Source organism: Triturus cristatus, chromosome 4_1 (assembly GCF_964204655.1).
Source record: "Triturus cristatus chromosome 4_1, aTriCri1.1, whole genome shotgun sequence".
Classification (NCBI taxonomy): domain Eukaryota; kingdom Metazoa; phylum Chordata; class Amphibia; order Caudata; family Salamandridae; genus Triturus; species Triturus cristatus.
Window position 1 is genome coordinate 888,617,833 of NC_140585.1, and position 25,730 is coordinate 888,643,562.

Consider the following 25,730-nt stretch of genomic DNA (forward strand, 5'->3'; position numbering starts at 1 on the left):
CCCCCACAACAAGAGGTAGGGATGCCATTTGCAGCACCACGAGCAGGAGCCTGCCCTAGGAGCCCGTCGTTTGTTTCTGTCCCAGGGGTGTGAAGTCATCAAAGGACGCCAGGGGGCATTTAATGTAGGGTGCACTAGGAGCTAGCAGAAGAGAAACAGGGGAAACCCAAGAATTGGACTCTTTTACTGGACTGACCCCTTGACAGGTTGATGTTTGCGTGGGCACCGGGCTGGCGGGAGGGGGACTGACCTGCTGGTGGCCCTGGACACTTCTGCCCTAACCCATGATGTCTGGAGTGGAAGTTTTGGGGCTTCACCTGTGGACAGGTACCGCAGCAGGGCCAGTGCTCTATGCGGTTCCCTGGTTTTATGTGTTAGAATGGTACCACTCTGGGGTGGAGGCGATGTGGTGATGTTCTTACTAAACTCTGCCAGCCAAATGTTTTCCTTTGTCAAATAGTTAAAAGATGCCCTAGGTAGAGGGCCTGGGAGATGTATCACTATTGGGGCCTTCTGGCACAAAGTATTCAGCATATTTTGCGGGCCAATACAATGTGACGTGTCACAAATGTTGCATTTGGTGTTTAATACTGGAGTGTTGTTTCTTTCTTGCATACTATAGTTCTATGACGTCTTGGCTCCTGAAGAAGGACTATTTTCACACTGCTACTGTCCAATAAAAGGCTACACCTTGGATGAACCATCATAACTGTATTCTCCTTAATGAGCTCCTGAATGGGGGGGATGATCAGTGGGGGCAGCGACTTGCAGGTTGTGTGCGCACTCTATGATTGCCTTTATTTTTGGTGCTTGTCACTGGTGCTTGTCTACAGCATCACATGTGCACTCTTAGTGACCAAACTACAGTGACTTTCGTCGATGGCATAGAAGTCCCCGAGCACTCCAAAGAGGTCGAAGATTCACAGTTGTATTGTGTCTCCTTACACTTTATTTTAATTAAATTAACTTTTCGTCACTCAAGTTCGTTTGAACTTCAGCCAACACATGTTTGGGAGGAATTGGTTAGATTATTTGATTTGGGTCATCTCAGTGTGGTTAGTTTAACCCTATTTACAACAGGTTACTATTGTGTGATATTTTCCACAATGGTGTATAGTTTACTATATTGGGTGTTCTGTATGCGGTCATAAGATATGTAGGCTCAGCTGTAACATTAAATTTTACTTGTTCTATAATTCATGCAGACAATTTTGTAAGAGCACTTGTATTTTGTTTTGCTTTTTGATTTCAGACATATTGAGTTATCTACATCGTGTTTGTTTAATTGTGCCTTTTGTTACTTGTTGATGGTGATTGACGAGACCAAATTCAGGACCGGCGAGTGGGGTATTAATGTAACGGTGGTCACTGGGATTCATTTTGCGGCATGTTACGAACACAATCAATATATAGTGGTGTACTTGTCACTTATGAAAACACTATAAGTGATCGAACCTTTCTAAGAAATTAGTTTTGTGCCTTACAGCTAATGAGGCCATTGGCTTCATAGTTTTGAAAACTTGTTTGTTGTAATAGGAATAGGCGAGTCGTTTGCCTCTCCGCCCCAGGGTGCTTGTGTTTACTCCTGGGCATTATCTTGCCACGACTTTCACTGTGGACTCAGTGTGATGAATTCTCTGGTGCCTCATAAAAGGCTAACCTATGTATTTGGCTATTTACAACAATATGGTGTTGTTTTTTGGTTATATGATATTCACATTGACTTACTTATCAGTTCATTTGAAATGTGAATGTGTCCCTTCTTCTGTACTTGGCTTTAATATCGGTGATAGTTCCTAATTGTGAAATTAGGTTACAATTCGTGATTGTATCCTCATAATGTTATATTATGCATCTATTCTAGCCTTCATGAAGTTGAGAGGAAATTAGACCTGTGACAAAACACGCGTTTGCTAGAGTTATAACGACCTTCAGTGATGAGAAGTTAATCTCATGAAAATACAGGATAACATGACAATAATGCAACTGGGAATCGGACCTCTTTGGAGTGCTCGGGGACCTCTGTGCAGTTCTTGGACTCTACCCGACTTTAGGGAGTTCTTCATGGCAACCCTTCTGTCCTGAAGCCCCCGTTGGACTTATTGGACTCCGTGTGACACTGGAAGACAATATGTGTTACTTGGATTGTGTGCGCCGCCATCCTACCCAGCCACCAAAAATCTTTTTGGACTTTTGTGTACATTTGCAACATTTCAGGTGATTGACTTAGTCCTATTTTGCGACTTTTCCAAAAAGTAATGGTAGTTTGCACATACCCAAAGTGCGGCATCCTCCCCATGACCCGTATAAACAAAATTCGGAAGTTGTCAGAGGTCATATGACATATTGCTACAGTGTGCAATAGTGAGACAAAGTCGCAGAGTCACTGTTAAGAGAGCGGCCATGTTACCCGATGCTCAGTGAGGGCGTGCCGGTACCTAGCCTGTTCATCAGGTGTGCGGGTGCCGTCATCCCTCAGTCCATCAACTCTGTGGGGACCCTTAGGTGCCACCTACCAGGCTTGTTATTGGATCTGAAGATGAAAACCATGCCTGTGTGTGTACTCAGGAGGGGATAAGCAATCCTGTTTTGCTTTTTCACTGCAGCAGTCCTAAATATATTAGACTGGTTTCAAAGTGAAAGCCAGGCCTACAGGCTTTGCCAATTACTTGTATTGTTGTTGCTCGTGTGTTAGCCCTGTTGTTGCTTACACATCCTTTTGCAGGGTCTTTATGTGAGGCGCGTGGTTGCATGAATACCAGTTGATGAGTGCATGTGTAGACCAAGGGGAAATAACACAGAGGCACGCATTAGAGGGTGTCTGGTGGAAACAGGTAGATTGGAGTATGTGATCGTGCACCAGTGAAGGTGTGGTTCTACAACAAGGTGTTATGGGATAAAAACTGTCAGGATGAAGCTAAGGTGCAACATAAGGACATTCTGCAAGGTAAATGCCGAGCTCCCTTCTAACAGGAGTTGAGGTTGAGGTGTACCCATCAGGATTTAGTAGGAGACTGGGACACGTACAATTGTGCAATCATAGTGTAAGCGCATGGACAACGCTGAGGACCAAAGAGAGCCTGTTCTGTTGACTGGACAGGCAAATGGATGGAGAAAATTGGCGTGTGAGTCGTTAACTGCAGTCAATGTCTGTGTATCTATGTGTGCCTACGAGCTGGTGAGTGGAGGCATCACGTTTCCAATATAATGTTTGTCTTGTGCAACACGAACTTGTGGAGAACTTTAGACATTTGTATATGCCACCACTGTGTCTTCCTGGCACTATAACTGGTGCGGAACAGAAGGCTTTGTATCAATGATGACTTCCAGCAGAGTCCTGAGCACCGGCAGTTCTAAAAAGCAGGTGCCGAAACGGGTCTCTCTCGGGCTCTCTACTTTTGCCATCACCCTAGGTGAATTTTCGTTTTTTTAACTCTGCAGCAGTACCAACCTTCACTGTCTTTGATGTAACTTCGAAGAGCCTGGTTATAGTTCTTTCACAGTCACATCATTCTAGAACTGACGCATTTTCAATATTATATACAACAAAGCAATAGTTGTTGCTTTTTTTATCTTATGCAATTAACAACCATTGACAAAACCAATAGTCCTGGCTTGCTGCAGGTGTAATGTTACTTGTTGTATTATATATCTGGATGCAATGACAGAAACAGCAAAATACCAGTCGGGTGGGTCACAACAATGCTAAACACAGATTATTAGCTTAAGTGTTTTTAAGCCACGCCCTTAATTACACCGACAACACTCATTTGTTTTCATCCCACTTAAAGCTCTGGCTTCCAGCCTACCACATGACACTTGTTAGTTCCTAGGTGGTATTAGAAGGAAATATGGCTATTTTCTTTAGAAATATTGACACTTTCACTGGTGGAAGACACATTGGAACGTCTCTTTTGAAATTTAGACTACCTTCCCTTTAAAAAAATTTTTTTTTAGCGCTTTGTAATTTCTGTGGAAGAACGGTACGGTGGTAACTGAAAAATGGGAAATAAAAGTTACCTTAGCTCGGTACTGTCTGCCAGGGAGATGGCCGGCTTCCTCAAGGCGCTACTGCATGCCTGGATATTACTTAAACCATGATAGAGAGGAATGGGTTTGTTAGAAAGAATTGAGAACACAAAACATTACTCAGTCACACCTGCAGCAAATATAGTACATTGCTTCTAATAGATCCAGATGCAGCACATGCATTGTGGATACAGTCAAAGGCAGAGCGACAAATTCCTTTGTTTTATTTTTATAAAGTCGAATTATAATTTACCATATACATACTTAGATTGCATTGTAAATGCATGTGTAGTAAAGGTATATGTGTGGTAAGGACATGCGTGGTAAAGGCATGGATTGTAAACACATGCGTTGTAATGGCAGTTTGATGTTACATTTTAGGGAGGGTCTCTAATCTGCTTTGGTAACCTGTTACAGACATTATATTGTTTGTCAAAACTGGCATTCAAATAGATGTATTGCTTATAATCTACTTGTGATATCGTTTCGAGTCAAAGCCCTGCTTTAATCAGTGCCCTGGCAATCTCAGAGCCCTGGAATACCAACACTGCAATAATCACAGCCATGCAACAAGACCCCTGCATTGACCAGAGGCTGGCCTTAAAGAGAGCAAAACCTTTCAAAAGACACAGGGGCTTAAAATAAATGAGTGGACAGCCACTGTGGGATCAATGAAACTAACAGAGCCATCAATTATCTACAACCCTGCAGCATTCAGACCACTAAAATAGCCATTGATCTGGCCAAACCAAAGCAGGCGATGACTTTAATATCAATATATTGGGAGTAGCACTACAGTAACCATCCCTGAGCACTAACCAGAGCCCGTCCTCAGTCAGTGCCCTGAAATACTGATATCCATGTGCAACTCAAAGTGCAGCAGCAATCAGAGCCCGAAGGTGGCACCACAAAACAAAAAAACATACACATACACACCATAGCGCTGGCGCAAGCAGAGCTACTCTCGTAGGTACTCATCTACTAGCATCAGTTAGTGACTGATGCCTCGCATGCTATGGAACCTGCCCTCAGATCTGCAAAGATGAGCAACAGCCGGCTTCAAATTTACTGTGTGTAAAAAATATATTAAACTACCACTGGTGGGTTGAGCACCAGGCATACTTCCTATTGGCAGTGGCTCCGGCTGCAATACATTTCCAAGTGTAAAACTGGTATTCTCCGCCATGTTGAGTTCTAGGATGAGACTGAGAGGTAGTGTTGTCGTGTTCACGGCCTCTAAATTCCCATTTAAACGTGGCCGACCTCCTGATATGATTGACAAACCCCACCAGATGCCAGACTCGGAGAGAGACGCCATGCAGCATGCTCACTCGATTTCCATGTTGAGGAGCTCCAGGAAGGCGGCGAAGGCTCCCATCTCGTACAGCAGGAAGGAGTTGGACCGGGACCAGCGGAGGATCTCAGACTCAGAGCTGCAGTCACCGAAGACGCCTGGAAGGAGGGGGGGGCAAGGACAGAGAAGAGACATGAAGGCAAACCACCCATGCATCTCTGGCACAAGTGTGACTCAGCTGGTTTCACAGTTGTATGAATCTTATGAGTGATTATTTCACCAACTTAGGCCTGATGGTATGGCATGATCTGATCTCATATGGCTTGACTAAACACTGAACATCAGCACACTGGGGGGTCTTAGTGGTCCCTATCGTCAAAATCTAGGCTTGCACCCTTTCGTGGTCTGGTTTAGAGCTAGCGGTGAAGTGCGGTGGAGCAGGTTACACAAGTACTGCTGCATCCATTGCATGAGTTGCGTCGCGATCCTCCCATCCTGCAACCAGAAGGTGCTAGCCACAGAGCTTTCGTTACTGTGCCTGCAGCAGGAACACTAGTCTAGAACCTGAGCCGCACTCCAGCATTCATTCATAAGCCTTCTGCGTCCTTCTTGTAACCAGACAAATTCCAGATTCCTTCCAGGGTTTGGTTCTTGCCTACAAGACGTTAGGTGCTGCGTGCTTGTCTTTTGGAGTCTTACCTGTCAGTCTCAGAACGCCTCTACCCTGGGTACAACAGGTTCTAAAAGTATGTCCAACCTGTAATTTTCCTGTATGACTTGGCACGTTCCACTGGATTCAAAGAGCTGTCCCTAAACAACCACAAGATCTCTTATCATACACCAGTTCACCCCTTGCTCTAATCAGCATTGCTTGTTTCTACATCTCTTCTTGTCTCTCTGCTTAGAACCAACTCACGTCCTCTGCAGGGCTTCGGACCTCCAGGTTCTGCTCATGAGCAGCCTGAATTGTACCTTATCCTGTTATTGTGCTAGGACTTGCCTCCTCAAGCACTTGTCCCAGCCGTCAGTCCCTAACACATAGTTATCACCCTGCGTACATGCAGCCCTTACCTCCTCAACTCCAGTGGATTCACAGGGGGCATACAAAGCTCCCAAGCCGAATCCCCCAATGTACTTGACATTCACTACCTACCACAAATCACTCACCTTGTGTCAAGTATAGAATCGCCCGAGCCACCTTGAGTCGCTTCTCCCTGTCGACCACTTCAAGTCCATCCAGAAGCTGCATCACATAGGCCTTCTTCTGAGCAATGTCCAGGTCTGGCCATTTGATTCCTTTTACTGCAGAAGAGATAAGCACAACACGTGAAATGCAGCCTGCTACATAGGGTAATGCCCAATGTACCACTGCAGAAGAACCTCTGGCTGAGGTCTTTCAACTCTCTATTGGCCTCACTGGCTCACTGGTCATCCATTTATTTACAGAGAGATATCTTTAGATATCCCCCCCATTAGTCAGTCTTGATCCACCTCAAAACACAGATGCAAAACTCTACAATGCCTTTCCATGTCTTTAGCTATGTCAATGCCCTACTCTATAAATTCTCCATCAACAAAAGTCTTCCATAAAGGTCTGCTACCATCAATCTGTGGACTGCTGGGTGCCCGCTAGGTGACACACTGATACTTCAGCATCCTCACTCATCGACAGGAAAGACTCTGCGAAGAGCAGTAGCCATATTCCCCGCTAGCTACCAAACTCTCCTCCCTTCTGTGTCCACAGAGAATTCCACCTTTCCAAGTTCTAATCCAGGTCGTCACATACACCTTCCAACCTCACAGTGTCACTGAGGGGTATATTTTCTAGGATATAGCACAGTGCGGGACGGCGCTGCAAGCAATCTTGCAGCACTGCATCATTTAAAAAAATTCATGGATGTGCCGTTTTCACAAGAATACGGCACACACCTCTGTCTCCCTTGCGCCGGTGCTGAAAATAGCTGCCTAGTGCCAACGTACACAACCTTGCACCATTTTGCAAGGGTGCCTGCAATACAGGGATGATTGTTTATGTGCAGGAAGGTGTCCCCTCCTGTACATAAAAAATCAATATTGTTGATTTGCTACTTCTATGTGTGCTGCATTCTTGGATTGGAGTAGCAAATCGACATTAACTAATGATTGTTTTTGTGCAGAAAGCGACACCTTCCTGCACAAAAACAATAATTGATGTCGTTTTACTCCATTTATGTGTGCTGCAGAATGCAGCTCACACAGAAAGAGCAAACAATGAGAAGAATTTTTTTTTAAAAAATATGTCCTCGTTGTGCCACTCTAGCGCCTGCATTTCACTGGCATCAGTTTTTGGCGCTGCGTCAGACTTAAAGATTCTTGTAAAACTGGGGCAGCATAAAAATGCAATGGGTGTTGCACACCCACAGCAACACCCATTTCATGCAGAGTGATGCGTGAAAAGGGGCGGTATTTATAAGGTGAAGTTAGGCCACACAAAGTGGCTTGGTGCTACTCTGTAAATATGGAGCAGGGCATAGCGCCACCGGAGCGTCGGTAAAAGGGATACTCGGGTGGCACTATCCCCCTGCTAATGTGTCACTGAGTGTTTCGCTTTGTTATTGTATATATGTGGATCATCCAGTATTCATTGTGAATCAAATGGATTCTTGGTATCTGGCTGTAGCTATTGCTGACAATGATGTATTGAGAAAATGTCATTTACTCTGACATCAAAGTTTCCTGGTACTGAAAAAGGATCTCATGCCTTACATCGAGAGTTTGCAAGTGTCAAGGAAATGGTACAACTTTGTCAGAAAAATATTGCATGTAGCAAAAGCAGTTCCTAAACATCCCGGCATAGAAACGCTTACACGCGTTCGGGAGGCTCGCATAGATTGCCGCTGAAACTGAACAAGGCTTAAGTACCTTTGCATGGAAAGTGTCCAAGTATCAAGGACAAAGGGCGAATAACTGCACTGAAAATATGCACGCCACAGGCTAAGCCTAGGTGCCCTGGCACTGAACATTTACAAGCAACAAAAACAACGTGCATACCTTCCTTGCCATTCAAAGTTTAGAGGTGCCAAGAGCCCTGGACATACTTTGGCATTGAAGTGCACAAGTTCAAAGGAAATAATATTTACTTTGGCATTGAAAGTTACATGTAATAAGAAAGCTATGACGACCTTCTGGCCTGGAGGTCAAAACCAGAAGAAAGAAGCTCATAATACCGCATAAGTGTGCATAAAAGCTTGGGTTAGCTTGGTTGAGAAATTGCAGACATTGAAGAAAATATACTGCGTTGATACTGAAAGCTCACAGCTTCCGGAAGAAACCCCGGCCCCCTTAAGTGGGGGAGAAAAAAATCACCTTGGGAATAAAAGTCTTCTTCGAAACACCTTTTGTTGAGGTTGAATTCTGGCTGTTCTGTATAGCTGAAGAGTTCTGTTGAGAACAGAGAAAGAGAACCGTGGAATCAATGGAAATGTCAATTGTATTCTACATACATCGGTAAGTGGGCAAAAGGCTATAAACTGTGTATATTACATTTGATCTAGCGTGAATGTTTTTTCGAAGGATAGTGGTGTAGGTGTTTGGTCATTTGCACTACGAATAAAAATGGCAAACCCCACTGATTAAGTAAAAATCAAAAGTGAAACCTACAGGTACCATTAGGCATAAAACAACAGATCCAAGGTGACCCTTGAATTGTGTCCAAAGCAGTTCAGTTGTGTTTACAAACCACTTGTAACTGATCAAATGAAATGTTTTACATGACAGTACTTTAGGTATAAGACGACTTTAGGCTGGCAAAGGGGCATCGCTGTTGGATGCTTGACATCAGCACTTGATACAGCGACAGCAGATGGTTTCACTCTAGCCTGGGAGAGTAGCCTGTACTCATCGGATGGTCCTCCTTGGAGTACTCAGCATAGCAAGCGCAGGACACCCACATGCTGGAAGCGCTGAGGGAAAGCCAGCCTTGGACACAAGCTATTGTTGTTTGCCATGTCAGGGTGGCAAGCGGAAGAGAAGCCTAAAACACGGCTATCGACCAGTGATGGGGCAGCGTGGAGTTTAGGGTCTCACCTACATGACCAACCTAAATGACTGCACAGTGGAGCTCAACCCAATGCAACCCTATTTATTTCTTTAGTTTTCTAGTATTATACACCAGACATCGGAGGCCATCACAGGGACAGGAAAACATTTAAAGCAAACACTCACTACAATATACCGCTGACCAAAGCTACTGTTGCGAGTGTATATTTCAACAGGGGCGACCCCACAATGTTTGAGAACCTGGGTTAATAATATGCTTTACACAAAACAATGTTTCACTAAGGCAATTAATTACAATCAAGAGAAAAGTAGTCTCAACAAATCAAAAGGACAAACAATTATTGATCCACTGGGGTAAGCAAAAACAGGCTGATAAACAATGATGTGTTGCAATTAATTTATTAATTGCATATTCTTATAGAATCTCAAGCATTTTTTGGGGAGTATAGAAACGATCCAGTGCTACAATTGAGTGAAAGGATCTCTGATGCATAAAGGCCTAAATGAAGCCATAGACTAGACTGCTACCTGCAGTAAGATGGCGGCCAGGAGTCATGGCTGCCTCCTAGAACAGAATTAAAGGGACACATCCGGGCAAAGACTGACGCGTGTGCTGGCTACAAGAAAACATAGCCTCCTGTCTTCATGGAAACACTTTGGGTACCAACTTCTCTACTCCCTGGTACTTAACTAAGTGTAACAGCGGTTACACCCTCCAGGCCCTCACTTGACCGAGCTTGCCCCATTTGGTCACATGACCACGAGGATTCCAATTCCGAAGGGCTGATTCATATACCCTTCACCTTCTACAAACGTATTCATACACGCCCAGGTATGTGGATATCATGCCACCCTTGAATTACTTCATGGACCTAATTGGTTAGAAGTACTTATGCTTTCTCTCCTTCCTTTGTGTTCTTCTCGCTACGTTCTCCCAATTGGGATTAGCTTTTCTCCGGATCCACTCCCGTTACCCTCCTACCAGGCAAGTGCAATTTCAAATATATATATATATATATATATATATATAATCTACTGGCGGTCGCCAGTAGATAGTTCTAGTCAGGACCGTGTTTCCATAGGAAATCTCAAAATTCTATTTTGAATAACTTTGGCGCCGGTTGACGAATCTTCGCGAAATTTTCAAAACTAATGGGGCGCTCCGTTCAGCTCCTACCCTGAAAGTCTCGGGGGGATTCGTCAAGCGGGGGCCGAGAAAAAAGGGGGGTCCCAAAACGCGTTTTCCCCATGCATTTTCCCATAGGACCTTTAGTCGAAGGTACATCCCGAACGGCTGAACAGAATTACTTGAAATTTGGCAGAGAGGTAGTCCTCAGGTCAGGGATGTGCCTTTTGCATATATGGAGTCAATCTGTTCAGTAGTTCCTGAGAAAATTGCATTTAAAAGCACATACATATCTATAGCCGCGCACCATGCGCGCACCGTGCGCGCACCCTTACGTGCGCAAGCGTAATTCTGATTGGTTGTTACATGTCAGTCAACATTCGAATCGGTCTAAATCAGGCAGTGTCGGCCGCCATTTTGTTTGTTTTCAGTGCGAGAGTGGAAAAGGAAGGTGGCGAACGTGAAAAGGGGGCAGGGTAGAGAGTTCCTGACCCCCTAGCCTTGGTCAGGGGGTCCCTGAAGGACCCTGAAGGCAGAAAAAAAATGTAATTTTTTTTTACAAAATCGCGGAGGTGCGCGCACAGTGAAAAACCATAAAAAAAAAAAAAAGATAGTTCTAGTTAGGACCGAGTTTCCATAGGAAATCTGAAAATTCTATTTTGAATAACTTTGGCGCCAGTTGACGAATCCTCGCGAAATTTTCAAAACTAATGGGGCGCTCCGCTCAGCTCCTACCCTTAAAGTCTCGGGGTGATTCGTCAAGCGGGGGCCGAGAAAAAAGGGGGGTCCCAAAACGCGTTTTCCCCATGCATTTTCCCATAGGACCTTTAGTCGAAGGTACAGCCCGAACGGCTGAAGATAATTACTTGAAATTTGGCAAAGAGGTAGTCCTCAGGTCAGGCATGTGCCTTTTGCATCTATGGTGTCAATCTGTTCAGTAGTTCCTGAGAAAATTGCAGTTAAAAGCACATAAATATCTATAAGCGCGCACCGTGCGCGCACCGTGCGCAAGCGTAATTCTGATTGGTGGATTCATGTCAGTCAACATTCGAATCGGTCGAAATCAGGAAGTGTCGGCCGCCTTTTTGTGTGTGACAGTGAAACAGAAAGGTGGAGAACGTGAAAAGGGGGCAGGGTAGAGAGTTACTGACCCCCTAGCCTTTGTCAGGGGGTCCCTGAAAGACCCCGAATGGTGAAAACAATTTTTTTTTTTTTAAATCACGGGGGGTGGAGCATGTGTGCTGCTGTATCTTGTTCTCTATTAGGTTAATGCTGCTCTCACCATAACAGAGAACAGCATTGCACACATTGCACCGTATATGCACCTTCTGGAACAGAGGGTGCATATCCAGAGGTCTAGAAGCAGGTGAAGCTGCGGCTGCAGATGATGTGCTCAGCTGAGCTGCGGCTGCAGATGATGTGCTCGGCTGAGCTGCTGGAGGGTTGTCTCTTGCAGCCCGAGCACAAGCCACAGGATGCATTGCTTTAAAGTGCCTTATCATGGAGTAAATACTAAAGGAGTATTTTTTTTAGGGTCTCCTCTAGATAAGACCACTCCACAAACAGTGCAGGTGACTTTAGGAGCATTCACCTTCTTCTGACCCTCTGGAAAAGTAAAAAATTGCCAAATAAATGAGTCCTTTTGTTTCCTCTGCCTTGGGGGCACAAAGGTCTCCTCCTCACTCCCTGAAGAAGTCTCCTGTTCTGCCATTTTCAGGTGCAGGAAAAGCTGTTCAGCTCCTTCTCCCAGGAAATAAGAAGTATTAATGAGGGGAGTGGGTGTGGTGTTGGAAGATTCTGGAACTGAAACTACTTTGAATCAATGAAAAGTGTTGTTTCGTAATCACATGACTCTCCGTGCGCGCACGGAGCACGCACGCATGCGCACACGGAGCACGTACGCATGCGCACACGGAGCACGTACGCATGCACACACGGAGCACGCACGCATGCGCACACGGAGACGGTGCGCGCACCGTGAAAAACGTTTTTAAAAAAAAAACTGTTTATAAGTTTATGGAAGATATAGGTTTCACACTTAGGAATTAGCATTTTAAAAACCTTGCAAATTCACTGAAAAAACCATAGGTTTCACTGATGACGTCACATAGTTAGAAATTAGCATTTAAAAAACCTTAGAAATTCACTGAAAAAACCATAGGTTTCAGGGGCGTTCTAGTTAGCTGGACTTTTCACTCGTACAAAACCATTGAAATTCCCCCGTTATAGTTATAGTCATTGGAGATGTCATGAGTGATGTCATGAGTGATGTCACTGAGCATGTCATGAGTGATGTAATATGTGACGTCATCAGCAGTGGATTGCGGTCACGCGAGTTATAGTTAGCTGAACTAACTATAACGGGGGAATTTCAATGGTTCTTTACGAGTGAAATGTCCAGCTAACTATAACATGTGTGAAACCTTTTCAGTGAATATATATCTATATATATATATATATATATATATATGCGAAAACACCTTCTCCTCTGAAAAAGACAAGGGGACACGGCAGGGCTTCAGGAAAACATTTGTTTAATTTATTCGGCATGACGCGTTTCGGCGGTAGCCTCTTCAGATGCCTCCGATGTTGTGATTTTAAGGTTTCCTCCTGTTAGTTTAGCCCCTCCTTCATGGGGCACACCTGTACCATATCTCGGCTGTGAACACTCGACCAGTTCAAGATTACGGACTGCAAGTCCCATCATGCAGTTGGTTCACACGGAGACGAGTGTCGCATACAGCCAGATTTTTCCTCCTCAGGGTGAGTGGCTAACGAATGGTAGGTTTAGGATCACAGCACTGTGCTGGGCAGATTGTATTTCCTGGACCCTGCACTTCCAACCTCATCATCCCGATGTCGGCAAATGCTTAGGAGATGACGATAAAGTAACTTCGTCTCTCCGTGTGATTCACGGACTGTCAGCTGGCAGCAAGGGACTCTGCCTCCATCAGGCGTGAGGTGGTCCGGGTATTGCCACTGGTCCCTGGGCACTTCTGGAAGGGTCCCCTTTGCGTGTTGCTGGCCCACGCTAATATGCGAAAACACCTTCTCCTCTGAAAAAGACAAGGGGACACGGCAGGGCTTCAGGAAAACATTTGTTTAATTTATTCGGCATGACGCGTTTCGGTGGTAGCCTCTTCAGATGCCTCCGATGTTGTGATTTTAAGGTTTCCTCCTGTTAATTTAGCCCCTCCTTCATGGGGCACACCTGTACCATATCTCGGCTGTGAACACTCGACCAGTTCAAGATTACGGACTGCAAGTCCCATCATGCAGTTGGTTCACACGGAGACGAGTGTCGCATACAGCCAGATTTTTCCTCCTCAAGGTGAGTGGCTAACGAATGGTAGGTTTAGGATCACAGCACTGTGCTGGGCAGATTGTATTTCCTGGACCCTGCGCTTCCAACCTCATCATCCCGATGTCGGCAAACGCTTAGCAGACGACGATAAAGGAACTTCGTCTCTCCGTGTGATTCACGGACTGTCAGCTGGCAGCAAGGGCCTCTGCCTCCATCAGGCATGAGGTGGTCCGGGTATTGTCCCTGGGCACTTCTGGAAGGGTCCCCTTTGCGTGTTGCTGGCCCACGCTATTATGCGAAAACACCTTCTCCTCTGAAAAAGACAAGGGGACACGGCAGGGCTTCAGGAAAACATTTGTTTAATTTATTCGGCATGACGCGTTTCGGCGGTAGCCTCTTCAGATGCCTCCGATGTTGTGATTTTAAGGTTTCCTCCTGTTAATTTAGCCCCTCCTTCATGGGGCACACCTGTACCATATCTCGGCTGTGAACACTCGACCAGTTCAAGATTACGGACTGCAAGTCCCATCATGCAGTTGGTATATATATAATTAAAGCGAAGAGGTTCCTTCTGTGATCGAGCTTGAAGCCAGGTGGTGCGCAATGCCGGTGGAACCACCGCCGGACTTCGTAATCCACAATGTACTTCAAATAAGGGTGCACACTCGAAAGTCTTTTGCAAAAGCAGATATCTTTATTCCTCAAACGTTACGCATTTCGACAACCTAATGTCTTGATCACATGCTGAGTTACTGGAATTACGTGCATATATCAACATTGGACATAGACAAAGGACTATAGTCCAAAAAGGTTGCAAATCATAGTAAACATGTGGCCATTTTTTAATAGGTGATACCTATAGTAAAATGTCATGAACTATACATATAGACCAATACATGATTAAGCCATCTGGCATAAAGACATAATAATTACAAAATTGTCATCTACATGCAAAGTAAATTATTTACAATCAACATTTGCTTCTGTGAACACATTTTCAGTTCGGCTAGTATTGAATACAATATGTCAATCAAATTGTGGTAAAGCAAGATCTACTTAGATTCAGTTGCCGCGCTTTCAGATCAATTCTCTGACCACACGAGATGCCTGCCATATCAGTGTTAAACTTTACATGGACAAAAGATAACCTTGGTATAGTTACTAATGTAACATGGCCACAAACGTTATATTTCTGTTGAGCCAAATTACTGCATGATTCATATACTATTATCGCCAAGTGGCTTAATATTCAACATTCGAAATTGAAATTACCAAAGCCGCCGATTAATACATGTAAACCTTGTGTACTTGCATTCGCCAAGTGGCTATTATTATTTGAGTCCTGAAAGTCTAATGTTTATAACAAAAACCTCTACGTGATAGATATAATCAATTTATATAAAAGATATATAAGAGAGAAATTAGAAAATTAGAAAAGTGTCTCTTATCTTGGTTTCAGTGCAGACCCGGGCCCGGGGAAGAAAAGGGTAGGAAACCCGTGAAGTGACCATGTTCTGTGGTGGGTCACTTCCTTTCCTCCTGTGAAAATATAAGATAAGAAAAATGAATCATTTACACCTACACCTCATAAATAAAATTTCACTGATAACAATTATGACTCTTAAAATCAGAATTCTATTGAGGGGTAGAAAACTGTAACTGTTACATTATAGCACATAGTAACAAGAGAGGTTGAAAATGAAAGAAAGCAATACAGATTACACTCAATTCGCATGAAGGTGTGTTGCTAGCTCTTCATCTATATTATGGCCCCCAGGGAATCTAGTTTCTAACTCAAGTATCCAATTAGATTCTTTTTTCCTCAGCGCTAATTCCCTGTTGCCACCTCTGTGTCCCATGTTAATTTGTTCTATGGCAAAGAAGCGAAGAAGAGAGCGATTGGATTGATGGTGTTCCTGGAAGTGTCTAGCAATGGGGTAGTGCAAGTCTTTGTTTGTAATTGCCCTAAGATGTTCTAGGACTCTTTTTTTACCATACAAGTAGTACTACCCACATTCTTAAGTCTGCACGGACACTAAGACATAGATGACAAAGCTACTACTACATGTAAGGAACTGGGTTATGCGCCTATTCATGGTAGATCCTGGTATTTGGAATTCCTTGACTAAGTGGCTAGATTTACAAGCTCTACAGTGTCCGCAGGGAAAGAACCCTTTAAGATTGTGTGAGTTGGCTTTGTGTGGTTCTGTAATGTCTCCTTTCACAAGAATGTCTCTAAGACTCCTGCCCTTCCTGTATGTGACCATGGGTCTATCACTGATAGTAGGTCCTACAATGCATCCGTCTTAAGGATATTCCAATTATCAACCAAGATTTTACGTACTTTTTGAGAGTGTTGGTTGAATGTCGTAATGACTCTGGTGTTATTCTCGGTGGTTTCCTCTTTGTTAACAGTTTCCAAAGTTTTTGCCCTATTTACTTTATCTATCCTACGGATGGCGTTTTTAAGGACCCACTCTGGGTACCCATGTGCTCGAAATCTGTTGAGCATGATTTCTTGTTCCTTGCGATATGGTTCATCATTATTACAATTTCTCCTTGCCCTCAGTAGTTCCCCATACGGGATACTCCACTTAAAAGCATCTGAGTGACCATTGAGGGCATGAAGAAGGCTGTTTCCTGCGGTTTCCTTCCAAAACAGGCTGGCGATAAGCACCCCTTCTCTGATTTGAATTCTCACATCTAAAAACTTGATACAGCTTTCACTTAGGTTTTGGCTGAGGACTATATTGTACTGGTTGTCATTCAATTTATCTATGAAATTGGTAGCTTCAACGTCACTGCCTTTCCATACAATAAATAGATCGTCGATATACCTCAGCCAAACCACTACTTTTTCAAAATCTAGTTTGAAGTAGTGCATCTTTGCGAATCTCTTCTTCCCATTTGCCAAGGATGAGATTAGCAAAGCTAGGTGCGAAGCACGTTCCCATAGCAGTGCTTCGCACCTGCCTGTAGAGCTCTCCATTAAACATAAAAATGTTCTTAGTCAAACATATCATCATCATTTTTGCCTACATGTGTGTGTGTTGTAAATAGTTGATGTGTTTAGTCCTTAGGTAATGCATGCATGCATCTATCCCCTGGACGTGGTCAATGGAGTAAATTCAAGTCCAGGGTGATGAGAGTATACTCTTCCTTCCATGTGATCCCTTCTATTTTGTGAAGTGGAAGCTACCAATTTCGTAGATAAATATCCTTAAGACGGATGCCATTATAGGACCTACTCTCAGTGATAGACCCATGGTCACATACAGGAAGGGCAGGAGTCTTAGAGACATTCTTGTGAAAGGAGACATTAGAGAACGACGCAAAGCCAACTCACACAATCTTAAAGGGTTCTTTCCCTGCGGACACTGTAGAGCTTGTAAATCTAGCAACTTAGTCAAGGAATTCCAAATACCAGGATCTACCATGAATAGGAGCATAACCCAGTTCCTACATGTAGTAGTAGCTTTGTCATCTATGTCTTAGAGTGTCCGTGGAGACTTAAGTACACGAGTAGTACTACTTGTATGGTCAAAAAAGAGTCCAAGAACATTTTAGGGCAATTACAAACAAGGACTTGCACTACCCCATTGCTAGATACTTCCAGGAACACCATCAATCCAATAGCTCTCTTCTTTGCTTCTTCGCAATAGAACAAATTAACATGGGACACAGAGGTGGCAACAGGGAATTAGCGCTGAGGAAAAAAGAATCTAATTGGATACTTGAGTTAGAAACTAGATTCCATGGGGACCATAATATGGATGAAGAGCTAGCAACACACCTTCATGAGGATTGAGTTTTATCTGTATTTCTTTCTTTCATTTTCAACCTCTCTTGTTACTATGTGCTATAATGTAACAGTTACGGTTTTCTACTCCTCAATAGAATTCTGATTTTAAATGTCATAATTGTTATCAGTGAAATTTTATGTATGAGGTGTAGGTGTAAATGATTCATTTTTCTTATCTTATATTTTCACAAGAAGAAAGGAAGGGACCCACCACACGACATGGTCACTTCACGGGTTGCCTACCATTTTCTTCCAGGGGCCGGGTCTGCACTGAAAGCAAGATAAGACACTTTCCTAATTTTCCAATTTCTCTCTTATATATATTTTATATATATTGACTATATCTATCACTTAGAGGCTTTTTTTATAAACATTGGACTTTCAGGACTCAAGTAATAATAGCCCTTGGCGAGTGCAAGTAAACAAGGTTTGCATGTATTAATGAGCGGCTTTAGTAATTTCAGTTTCAAATGTTGAATATTAAGTAACTTGGCGAAAACAGTATAGGAATCATGCAATATTTTGGCTCAACAGAAATATAATGTTTGTGGCATGTTACATTAGTAACTATACCAAGGTTATCCTTTGTCCATGTAAAGTTTAACACTGCTATGGCAGGCATCTCGTGTGGTCAGAGAATTGATCTGAAAACGCGGCAACTGAATCTAAGTAGATCACGCATTACCACAATGTGATTGACATATTGTATTCAATGCTAGCCAAACTGAAAATGTGTTCACAGAAGCAAGTGTTGATTGTAAATAATTTACTTTGCATGTAGATGACAATTTTGTAATTATTATGTCTTTATGCCAGATGGCTTAATCATGTATTGGTCTATATGTATCGTTCATGACATTTTACTATAGGTATCACCTATTACAAAATGGCCACCACGTTTACTATCATTTGTGACCTTTTTGGACTATAGTCCTTTGTCTATGTCCAATGTTGATATATGCACGTAATTCCAGTAACTCAGCGTGTGATCAAGACATTAGGTTGTCGAAACGTGTAACGTTTGAGGAATAAAGCTATCTGCTTTTGAAAAGGACTTTCCAGTTTGCGCCCTTATCTGAAGTACATTGTGGATACATATATATATATATTATCTACTGGCGGTCGCCAGTAGATAGTTATAGTTAGGACCGTGTTTCCATAGGAAATCCGCAACATTCTATTTGGAATAACTTTGGCGCCGGTCAACGAATCCTCGCGAAATTTTCAAAACTAATGGGGCGCTACACTCCGCTCCTACCCTGAAAGTCTCGGGGGGATTCGTCAAGCGGGGGCTGAGAAAAAAGGGGGTTCCCAAAACGCGTTTTCCCCATGCATTTTTCCATAGGACCTTTAGACACAGCTACAGCCCGAACGGCTGAACAGAATTACTTGAAATTTGGCAGAGAGGTAGTCCTCAGGTCAAGGATGTGCCTTTTGTAGGTCTGGTGTAAATCTGTTCAGTAGGTCCTGAGAAAATAGCATTTAAATCAATATATATATCTGTAAGCGCGCTCCGTGCGCTTACCGTAAGCTTACCGTACGCGTACGGTGCCGTGCGCGAGCTCTATTCTGATTGGTGGTTACATGACTGTAAACATTCGAATCGGTCGAAATCAGGAAGTGTCGGCCGCCATTTTCTGTCTCTCGCACTGAGAAACAAAGGTGGGGAACGTGAAAAGAGTTGCAGACCCCCTAGTGTTTGTCAGGGGGTCCAAGAAGGACCCAAAAGTACGAAAAATAAATTTGATAATTTTAAAAAAAAATCGCGGGGTACGCGTACGGTAAGCTTACCGTACGCGCACGGCAAAAAAAATAAAAAATAAAAAATAAAGAAGTAACAATCACATTTATTAAATAAATTAAAGGACCCACAAGGGAGAAAAAAAAAATGTTACTGCGTAAAAAAAGGCGAGGCGCGCACGGCATGGACTGCGCAACGTGGGCGCACGGTGCTCGAAGCACACCGTGCGCGCAGGGTGTGCGCATAGTGAAAAACCAGAAAAAAAAAGAAAAAATAAATACATAACTTAGCATTTAAAAAACCGTACAAATTCACTGAAAAAACCATAGGTTTCACACACGTTATAGTTAGGAATTATCATTTACAAAACCTTGCAAATTCACTTAAAAAACCATAGGTTTCACACATGTTATAGTTAGCTGTACATTTCACTCGTAAAAAACCAATGAAATTCCACGTTATAGTTAGATCAGGTAACTATAACTTGCGCGACCGCAATCCACAATGTGTAATTTCAGATGTCATCATTGATGTCATGAGTGATGTCACTGACCATGTCATGAGTGATGTACTATGTGACGTCATCAGCAGTTTATTGTGGGCGCGCAAGTTATAGTTACCTGATCTAACTATAAGGTGGAATTTCATTGGTTTTTTACGAGTGAAATGTACAGCTAACTATAACATGTGTGAAACCTATGGTTTTTTAAGTGAATTTGCAAGGTTTTGTAAATGATAATTCCTAACTATAACGTGTGTGAAACCTATGGTTTTTTCAGTGAATTATATATATATATATATATATATATACAGTCCATGCTCTCTTCCAAGTAAGTAGACAGCGCGACACAACTCCGGGGAATAAACAAATGGCTTAATGACTTTTCCATACGCAAAGAGATTCTGTCCGTGAAACGCTCGGCATACGCATTTCAGCCTTCAAACAGCTTCATCAGTGCCAGTCTCAAGGTGTTCTTGATGTTCCTGGGGGGCCAAGCGAGGTTATGTTGTTCCCGAGACCACTCCCAGTCAGGTGGTCTCTCGCCCCTCCTCCGCTCAATGATGTACAGCTGCTTTGCTTACATTCCCCAGCCAGGTGCATTCTGGTCTTGATAGTCCGTTGAGGAGGCCCATTGAGTAACAGGGCATTCCTTGCACCATGTGGTACCCCAATAACAATTGGCTACGGGTATCAACACCATCCCTGGTTACTGGGAGATCCAGCCATTCCTTTGTCCCCTTATCAGGCACACATTGTTGCCTCCTCTCTCCCCTCCAGAATCACACCAGGTGGTTTTGACATGCTGGGGGGGCTCCGCGTAAACAAACACTCCAAGTGCAGGCTCACCGCGTTGCTCCAGATCGAGAGGGCGCATCGCCACCCAGCGCCTGCTTGCTGGTTAAAACATACAGTCCATGCTCTCTTCCAAGTAAGTAGACAGCGCGACACAACTCCGGGGAATAAACAAATGGCTTTAATGATTTTTCCATATGCAAAGAGATTCTGTCCCTGAAACGCTCGGCATACGCGTTTCAGCCTTCAAACGGCTTCATCAGTGCCAGTCTCAAGGTGTTCTTGATGTTCCTGGGGGGCCAAGCGAGGTTATGTTGTTCCCGAGACCACTCCCAGTCAGGTGGTCTCTCGCCCCTCCTCCGCTCAATGATGTACAGCTGCTTTGCTTACATTCCCCAGCCAGGTGCATTCTGGTCTTGATAGTCCGTTGAGGAGGCCCATTGAGTAACAGGGCATTCCTTGCACCATGTGGTACCCCAATAACAATTGGCTACGGGTATCAACACCATCCCTGGTTACTGGGAGATCCAGCCATTCCTTTGTCCCCTTATCATTAAAGCCATTTGTTTATTCCCCGGAGTTGTGTCGCGCTGTCTACTTACTTGGAAGAGAGCATTGACTGTATGTTTTAACCAGCAAGCAGGCGCTGGGTGGCGATGCGCCCTCTCGGTCTGGAGCAACGCGGTGAGCCTGCACTTGGAGTGTTTATATATACGAATGGTGTCTGCTCCGCTCGTACCTGGATTCCTGGGTTCGGGCTTTCCTCGCGAGATGACGTCAGCACTGCCTCAACCAATCGCAATGAGGCTAGTAGCTTAAAGAAGAGGTTGGGAAAACGTTCGAACTGTTTGGCAGCATTTGAAAAAGTTTAAATACGAAACGCGTCATGCACAAGCCAAGTTTAATAAAAAGCAGCTGTTCCTGAAATCCTGCGTGTGCTCTTCTCCTTTCGGAATGGAGGGGAGGTTTGGTCGGATGTTTTAGGTGCAAGCCACGAGCACCTTTTGAGAGCACCCACCCCAGAAGTGTCCGGTGGATTTGGTGGCAACCTTGACGGCACTACAGATTGTGGTAACACCGGACCGCCGCTTTCCCTGGCATTACCTGGCCGTCATGAATGGACAGCAACTTTGCGAGTGACACGCTGCTTACCTAAGCCGTGTGCGCAGGTCAGCAAAGGGATTTGCTTGGTGGGGTGTTGGACTCAGGAGGCTGCTTTCCCACTCCCTTCAAAAACAACTTTTTCGACATTCAAGGCGCATACATGGTGATGGGAGCAGACACCGCCCACTGGGGCAAGTACTTACGAATGGTGTCTGCTCCGCTCGTACCTGGATTCCTGGGTTCGGGCTTTCCTCGCGAGATGACGTCAGCACTGCCTCAACCAATCGCAATGAGGCTAGTAGCTTAAAGAAGAGGTTGGGAAAACGTTCGAACTGTTTGGCAGCATTTGAAAAAGTTTAAATACGAAACGCGTCATGCACAAGCCAAGTTTAATAAAAAGCAGCTGTTCCTGAAATCCTGCGTGTGCTCTTCTCCTTTCGGAATGGAGGGGAGGTTTGGTCGGATATATATATATATATATATATATATATATATAAAATCAGGTCCCACTCTCTCCCAAGAATTCTGACTCCAATGTTTAATTTTAGATACTGGTTGCTCACACACCTCGTCCTGAGGATGGCCTCACATTGCTAGAAGTGAAAATGCCGTCGACAGTAGACTTATACCAACTCCTATTCTATTTGTATAAAATTAAACAAAGAAGACTTATGTCTTTTTGTTTTAAAATTATGCCCTTTGTTTGTCACTCATCCATCACTTCACTTCTCTTCACTCAGATGTGAGCACTAGATTGTTATTATACTCTCAAAAATATGCTTGAGATTCCTTAGAAATATGCAATGAATAAATTAATTGCAACACACCCTTGTGTATCTGCCTGTTGTTGCTTACCCCAGTGGATTAATAATGGTTTGGTCTTTTGATCTGTTGAGGCTACTTTTCTCTTGATTGTGATTAATTGCCTTGTTTCGTGCAAAGCACTGTTACCAGTGAAGACCCGAAGGCAGATTGTTGTGTCAAGGACTGACCCTGATAGCAACGAAGGAAGCGCTATAGGAGGTGGGATGGATGAGGTCAGTCATTCGTATACAATTTGGTTCTGTGTTCATTGATGTGGACATAGATCTTCATTAGAGGGTGCTTTTAAAAGTCATGGAGAAACATAGGAAAACAGGAAACAGACACAAATTAGGAGACAGGTAAGTGAGAGAGCGGGTGAAGTTATGACATGGAAAAAGAGTGTGAGAGATAAGCACAGACAGCCTGTGATAGAGAGAGATGTGCACAGACAGCCTGTGATAGAGAGAGATAAGCACAGACAGCCTGTGATAGAGAGAGATGTGCACAGACAGCCTGTGATAGAGAGCGATAAGCACAGACAGCCTGTGATAGAGAGAGATAAGCACAGACAGCCTGTGATAGAGAGAGATATGCACAGACAGCCTGTGATAGAGAGAGATAAGCACAGACAGCCTGTGATAGAGAGAGATAAGCACAGACCGCCTGTGATAGAGAGAGATAAGCACAGACCGCCTGTGATAGAGAGAGATGTGCACAGACAGCCTGTGATAGAAAGAGATATTCACAGACAACCTGTGATAGAGAGAGATAAGCACAGACAGCCTGTGATAGAGAGAGATAAGCACAGACAGCCTGTGATAGAGAGAGATATGCACAGACAGCCTGTGATAGAGAGAGATAAGCACAGATAGCCTGTGATAGAGAGAGATAAGCACAGACAGCCTGTGATAGAGAGAGATAGGCACAGACAGCCTGTGATAGAGAGAGATAAGCACAGACAGCCTGTGCTAGAGAGAGATGAGCACAGACAGCCTGTGATAGAGAGAGATATGCACAGACAGCCTGTGATAGAGAGAGATATTCACAGTGTGTGATAGAGAGATGAGCACAGACAGCCTGTGATAGAGAGAGATATTCACAGTGTGTGATAGAGAGATGAGCACAGACAGCCTGTGATAGAGAGAGATATTCACAGACAGTGTGGGATAGAGAGATATGCACAGACAGCCTGTGATAGAGAGAGATAAGCACAGACAGCCTGTGATAGAGAGAGATAAGCACAGACAGCCTGTGCTAGAGAGAGATAAGCACAGACAGCCTGTGATAGAGAGAGATATGCACAGACAGCCTGTGATAGAGAGAGATATGCACAGACAGCCTGTGATAGAGAGAGATAAGCACAGACAGCCTGTGATAGAGAGAGATAAGCACAGACAGCCTGTGATAGAGAGAGATATGCACAGACAGCCTGTGATAGAGAGAGATGAGCACAGACAGCCTGTGATAGAGAGAGATATGCACAGACAGCCTGTGATAGAGAGAGATATTCACAGTGTGTGATAGAGAGATGAGCACAGACAGCCTGTGATAGAGAGAGATATTCACAGTGTGTGATAGAGAGATGAGCACAGACAGCCTGTGATAGAGAGAGATATTCACAGACAGTGTGGGATAGAGAGATATGCACAGACAGCCTGTGATAGAGAGAGATAAGCACAGACAGCCTGTGATAGAGAGAGATAAGCACAGACAGCCTGTGCTAGAGAGAGATAAGCACAGACAGCCTGTGATAGAGAGAGATATGCACAGACAGCCTGTGATAGAGAGAGATAAGCACAGACAGCCTGTGATAGAGAGAGATAAGCACAGACAGCCTGTGATAGAGAGAGATAAGCACAGACAGCCTGTGATAGAGAGAGATATGCACAGACAGCCTGTGATAGAGAGAGATAAGCACAGACAGCCTGTGATAGAGAGAGAGATGCACAGACAGCCTGTGATAGAGAGAGATAAGAACAGACAGCCTGTGATAGAAAGAGATAAGCACAGACAGCCTGTGATAGAGAGAGATAAGCACAGACAGCCTGTGATAGAAAGAGATAAGCACAGACAGCCTGTGATAGAGAGAGATATGCACAGACAGCCTGTGATAGAGAGAGATATTCACAGACAGTGTGTGATAGAGAGATGAGCACAGACAGCCTGTGATAGAGAGAGATATTCACACAGTGTGGGATAGAGAGATATGCACAGACAGCCTGTGATAGAGAGAGATAAGCACAGACAGCCTGTGCTAGAGAGAGATAAGCACAGACAGCCTGTGCTAGAGAGAGATAAGCACAGACAGCCTGTGCTAGAGAGAGATATGCACAGACAGCCTGCGATAGAGAGAGATAAGCACAGACAGCCTGTGCTAGAGAGAGATATGCACATACAGTCTGTGCTAGAGAGAGATATGCACAGACAGTGTGTGATGTTCACTCATCTGGCTCGCCTGTACCCTTCCTACACATGCATCATCCTTGTTATCCTCTTCTTGTTCTCTCCCCTGGTGATGACCCCCATGTGCACAGTGGTGCTGGCACTCATGCACATACGTCTGAAGAGGTTCACCGTGTTTCTGGGGCCACGTCTCTTTCCATTTTTGGATCCTGTACTCCCTGGCCAGCTCCTCCTCGGCCCAGGCTCCCGTGAGTAGGTGTCTGAAGTCTGAGAGCACAGATACAACCCGACATCTAATTCTGCCATTTCAACTAAGTGCCAGGATGAGCATTAACTCCGGAAAGCATCACAGAAGTGACATCACAGGGACTCCCACCTCGTTCCCAAACACCCGAAATTTTATTTTTTAATCCTGTTAATAAAAACTCGTGGCTACAGTATGCTGTTAAAGAATGAACGAGGACAGGTTTCAACAGCCAGCGAGGTAAAAACTAAAGCTATTGTGGCTGTGACACTGTCTGTAATCCCACTGCGTCGACCCCAGGAGCTGAAAGGGGTGCAGATATGGTGTAAACGTCCCACAAACGTGCTCTTAAAGTTTACCTGACAACTCTGCGGTGACACTGTCAACATCTCCATACTCAAATTCCACACTGGGGCAGTCCACGGATCCCTAAAATGTGGAAACATTTGAAAAAAAACAATGTCAGGCAATGGAGGGGATACCAAGCTGCCTCCCACCGCAGACTCATCGCCACAGCACAGGGGAAGCGGTGGGCTGAGCAGTCACT

The 25,730-nt window shown here is 44.2% G+C and overlaps 1 protein-coding gene across 1 annotated transcript in view; it reads right to left on the bottom strand.

The window, feature by feature from the left end:
* Window positions 1–25,730, bottom strand: part of STRIP2 (striatin interacting protein 2) — a 253,346-nt gene that overhangs the window by 158,690 nt on the left and 68,926 nt on the right. The window contains exons 2-6 of the mRNA XM_085653636.1: window positions 25,543–25,612; window positions 8,669–8,743; window positions 6,491–6,625; window positions 5,361–5,481; window positions 4,021–4,089 (exon numbers count right to left, since the gene is read on the bottom strand). Of these exons, the coding sequence (XP_085509762.1) occupies window positions 4,021–4,089; window positions 5,361–5,481; window positions 6,491–6,625; window positions 8,669–8,743; window positions 25,543–25,612 (470 nt within the window). The remainder of the gene's footprint in view (window positions 1–4,020; window positions 4,090–5,360; window positions 5,482–6,490; window positions 6,626–8,668; window positions 8,744–25,542; window positions 25,613–25,730) is intronic.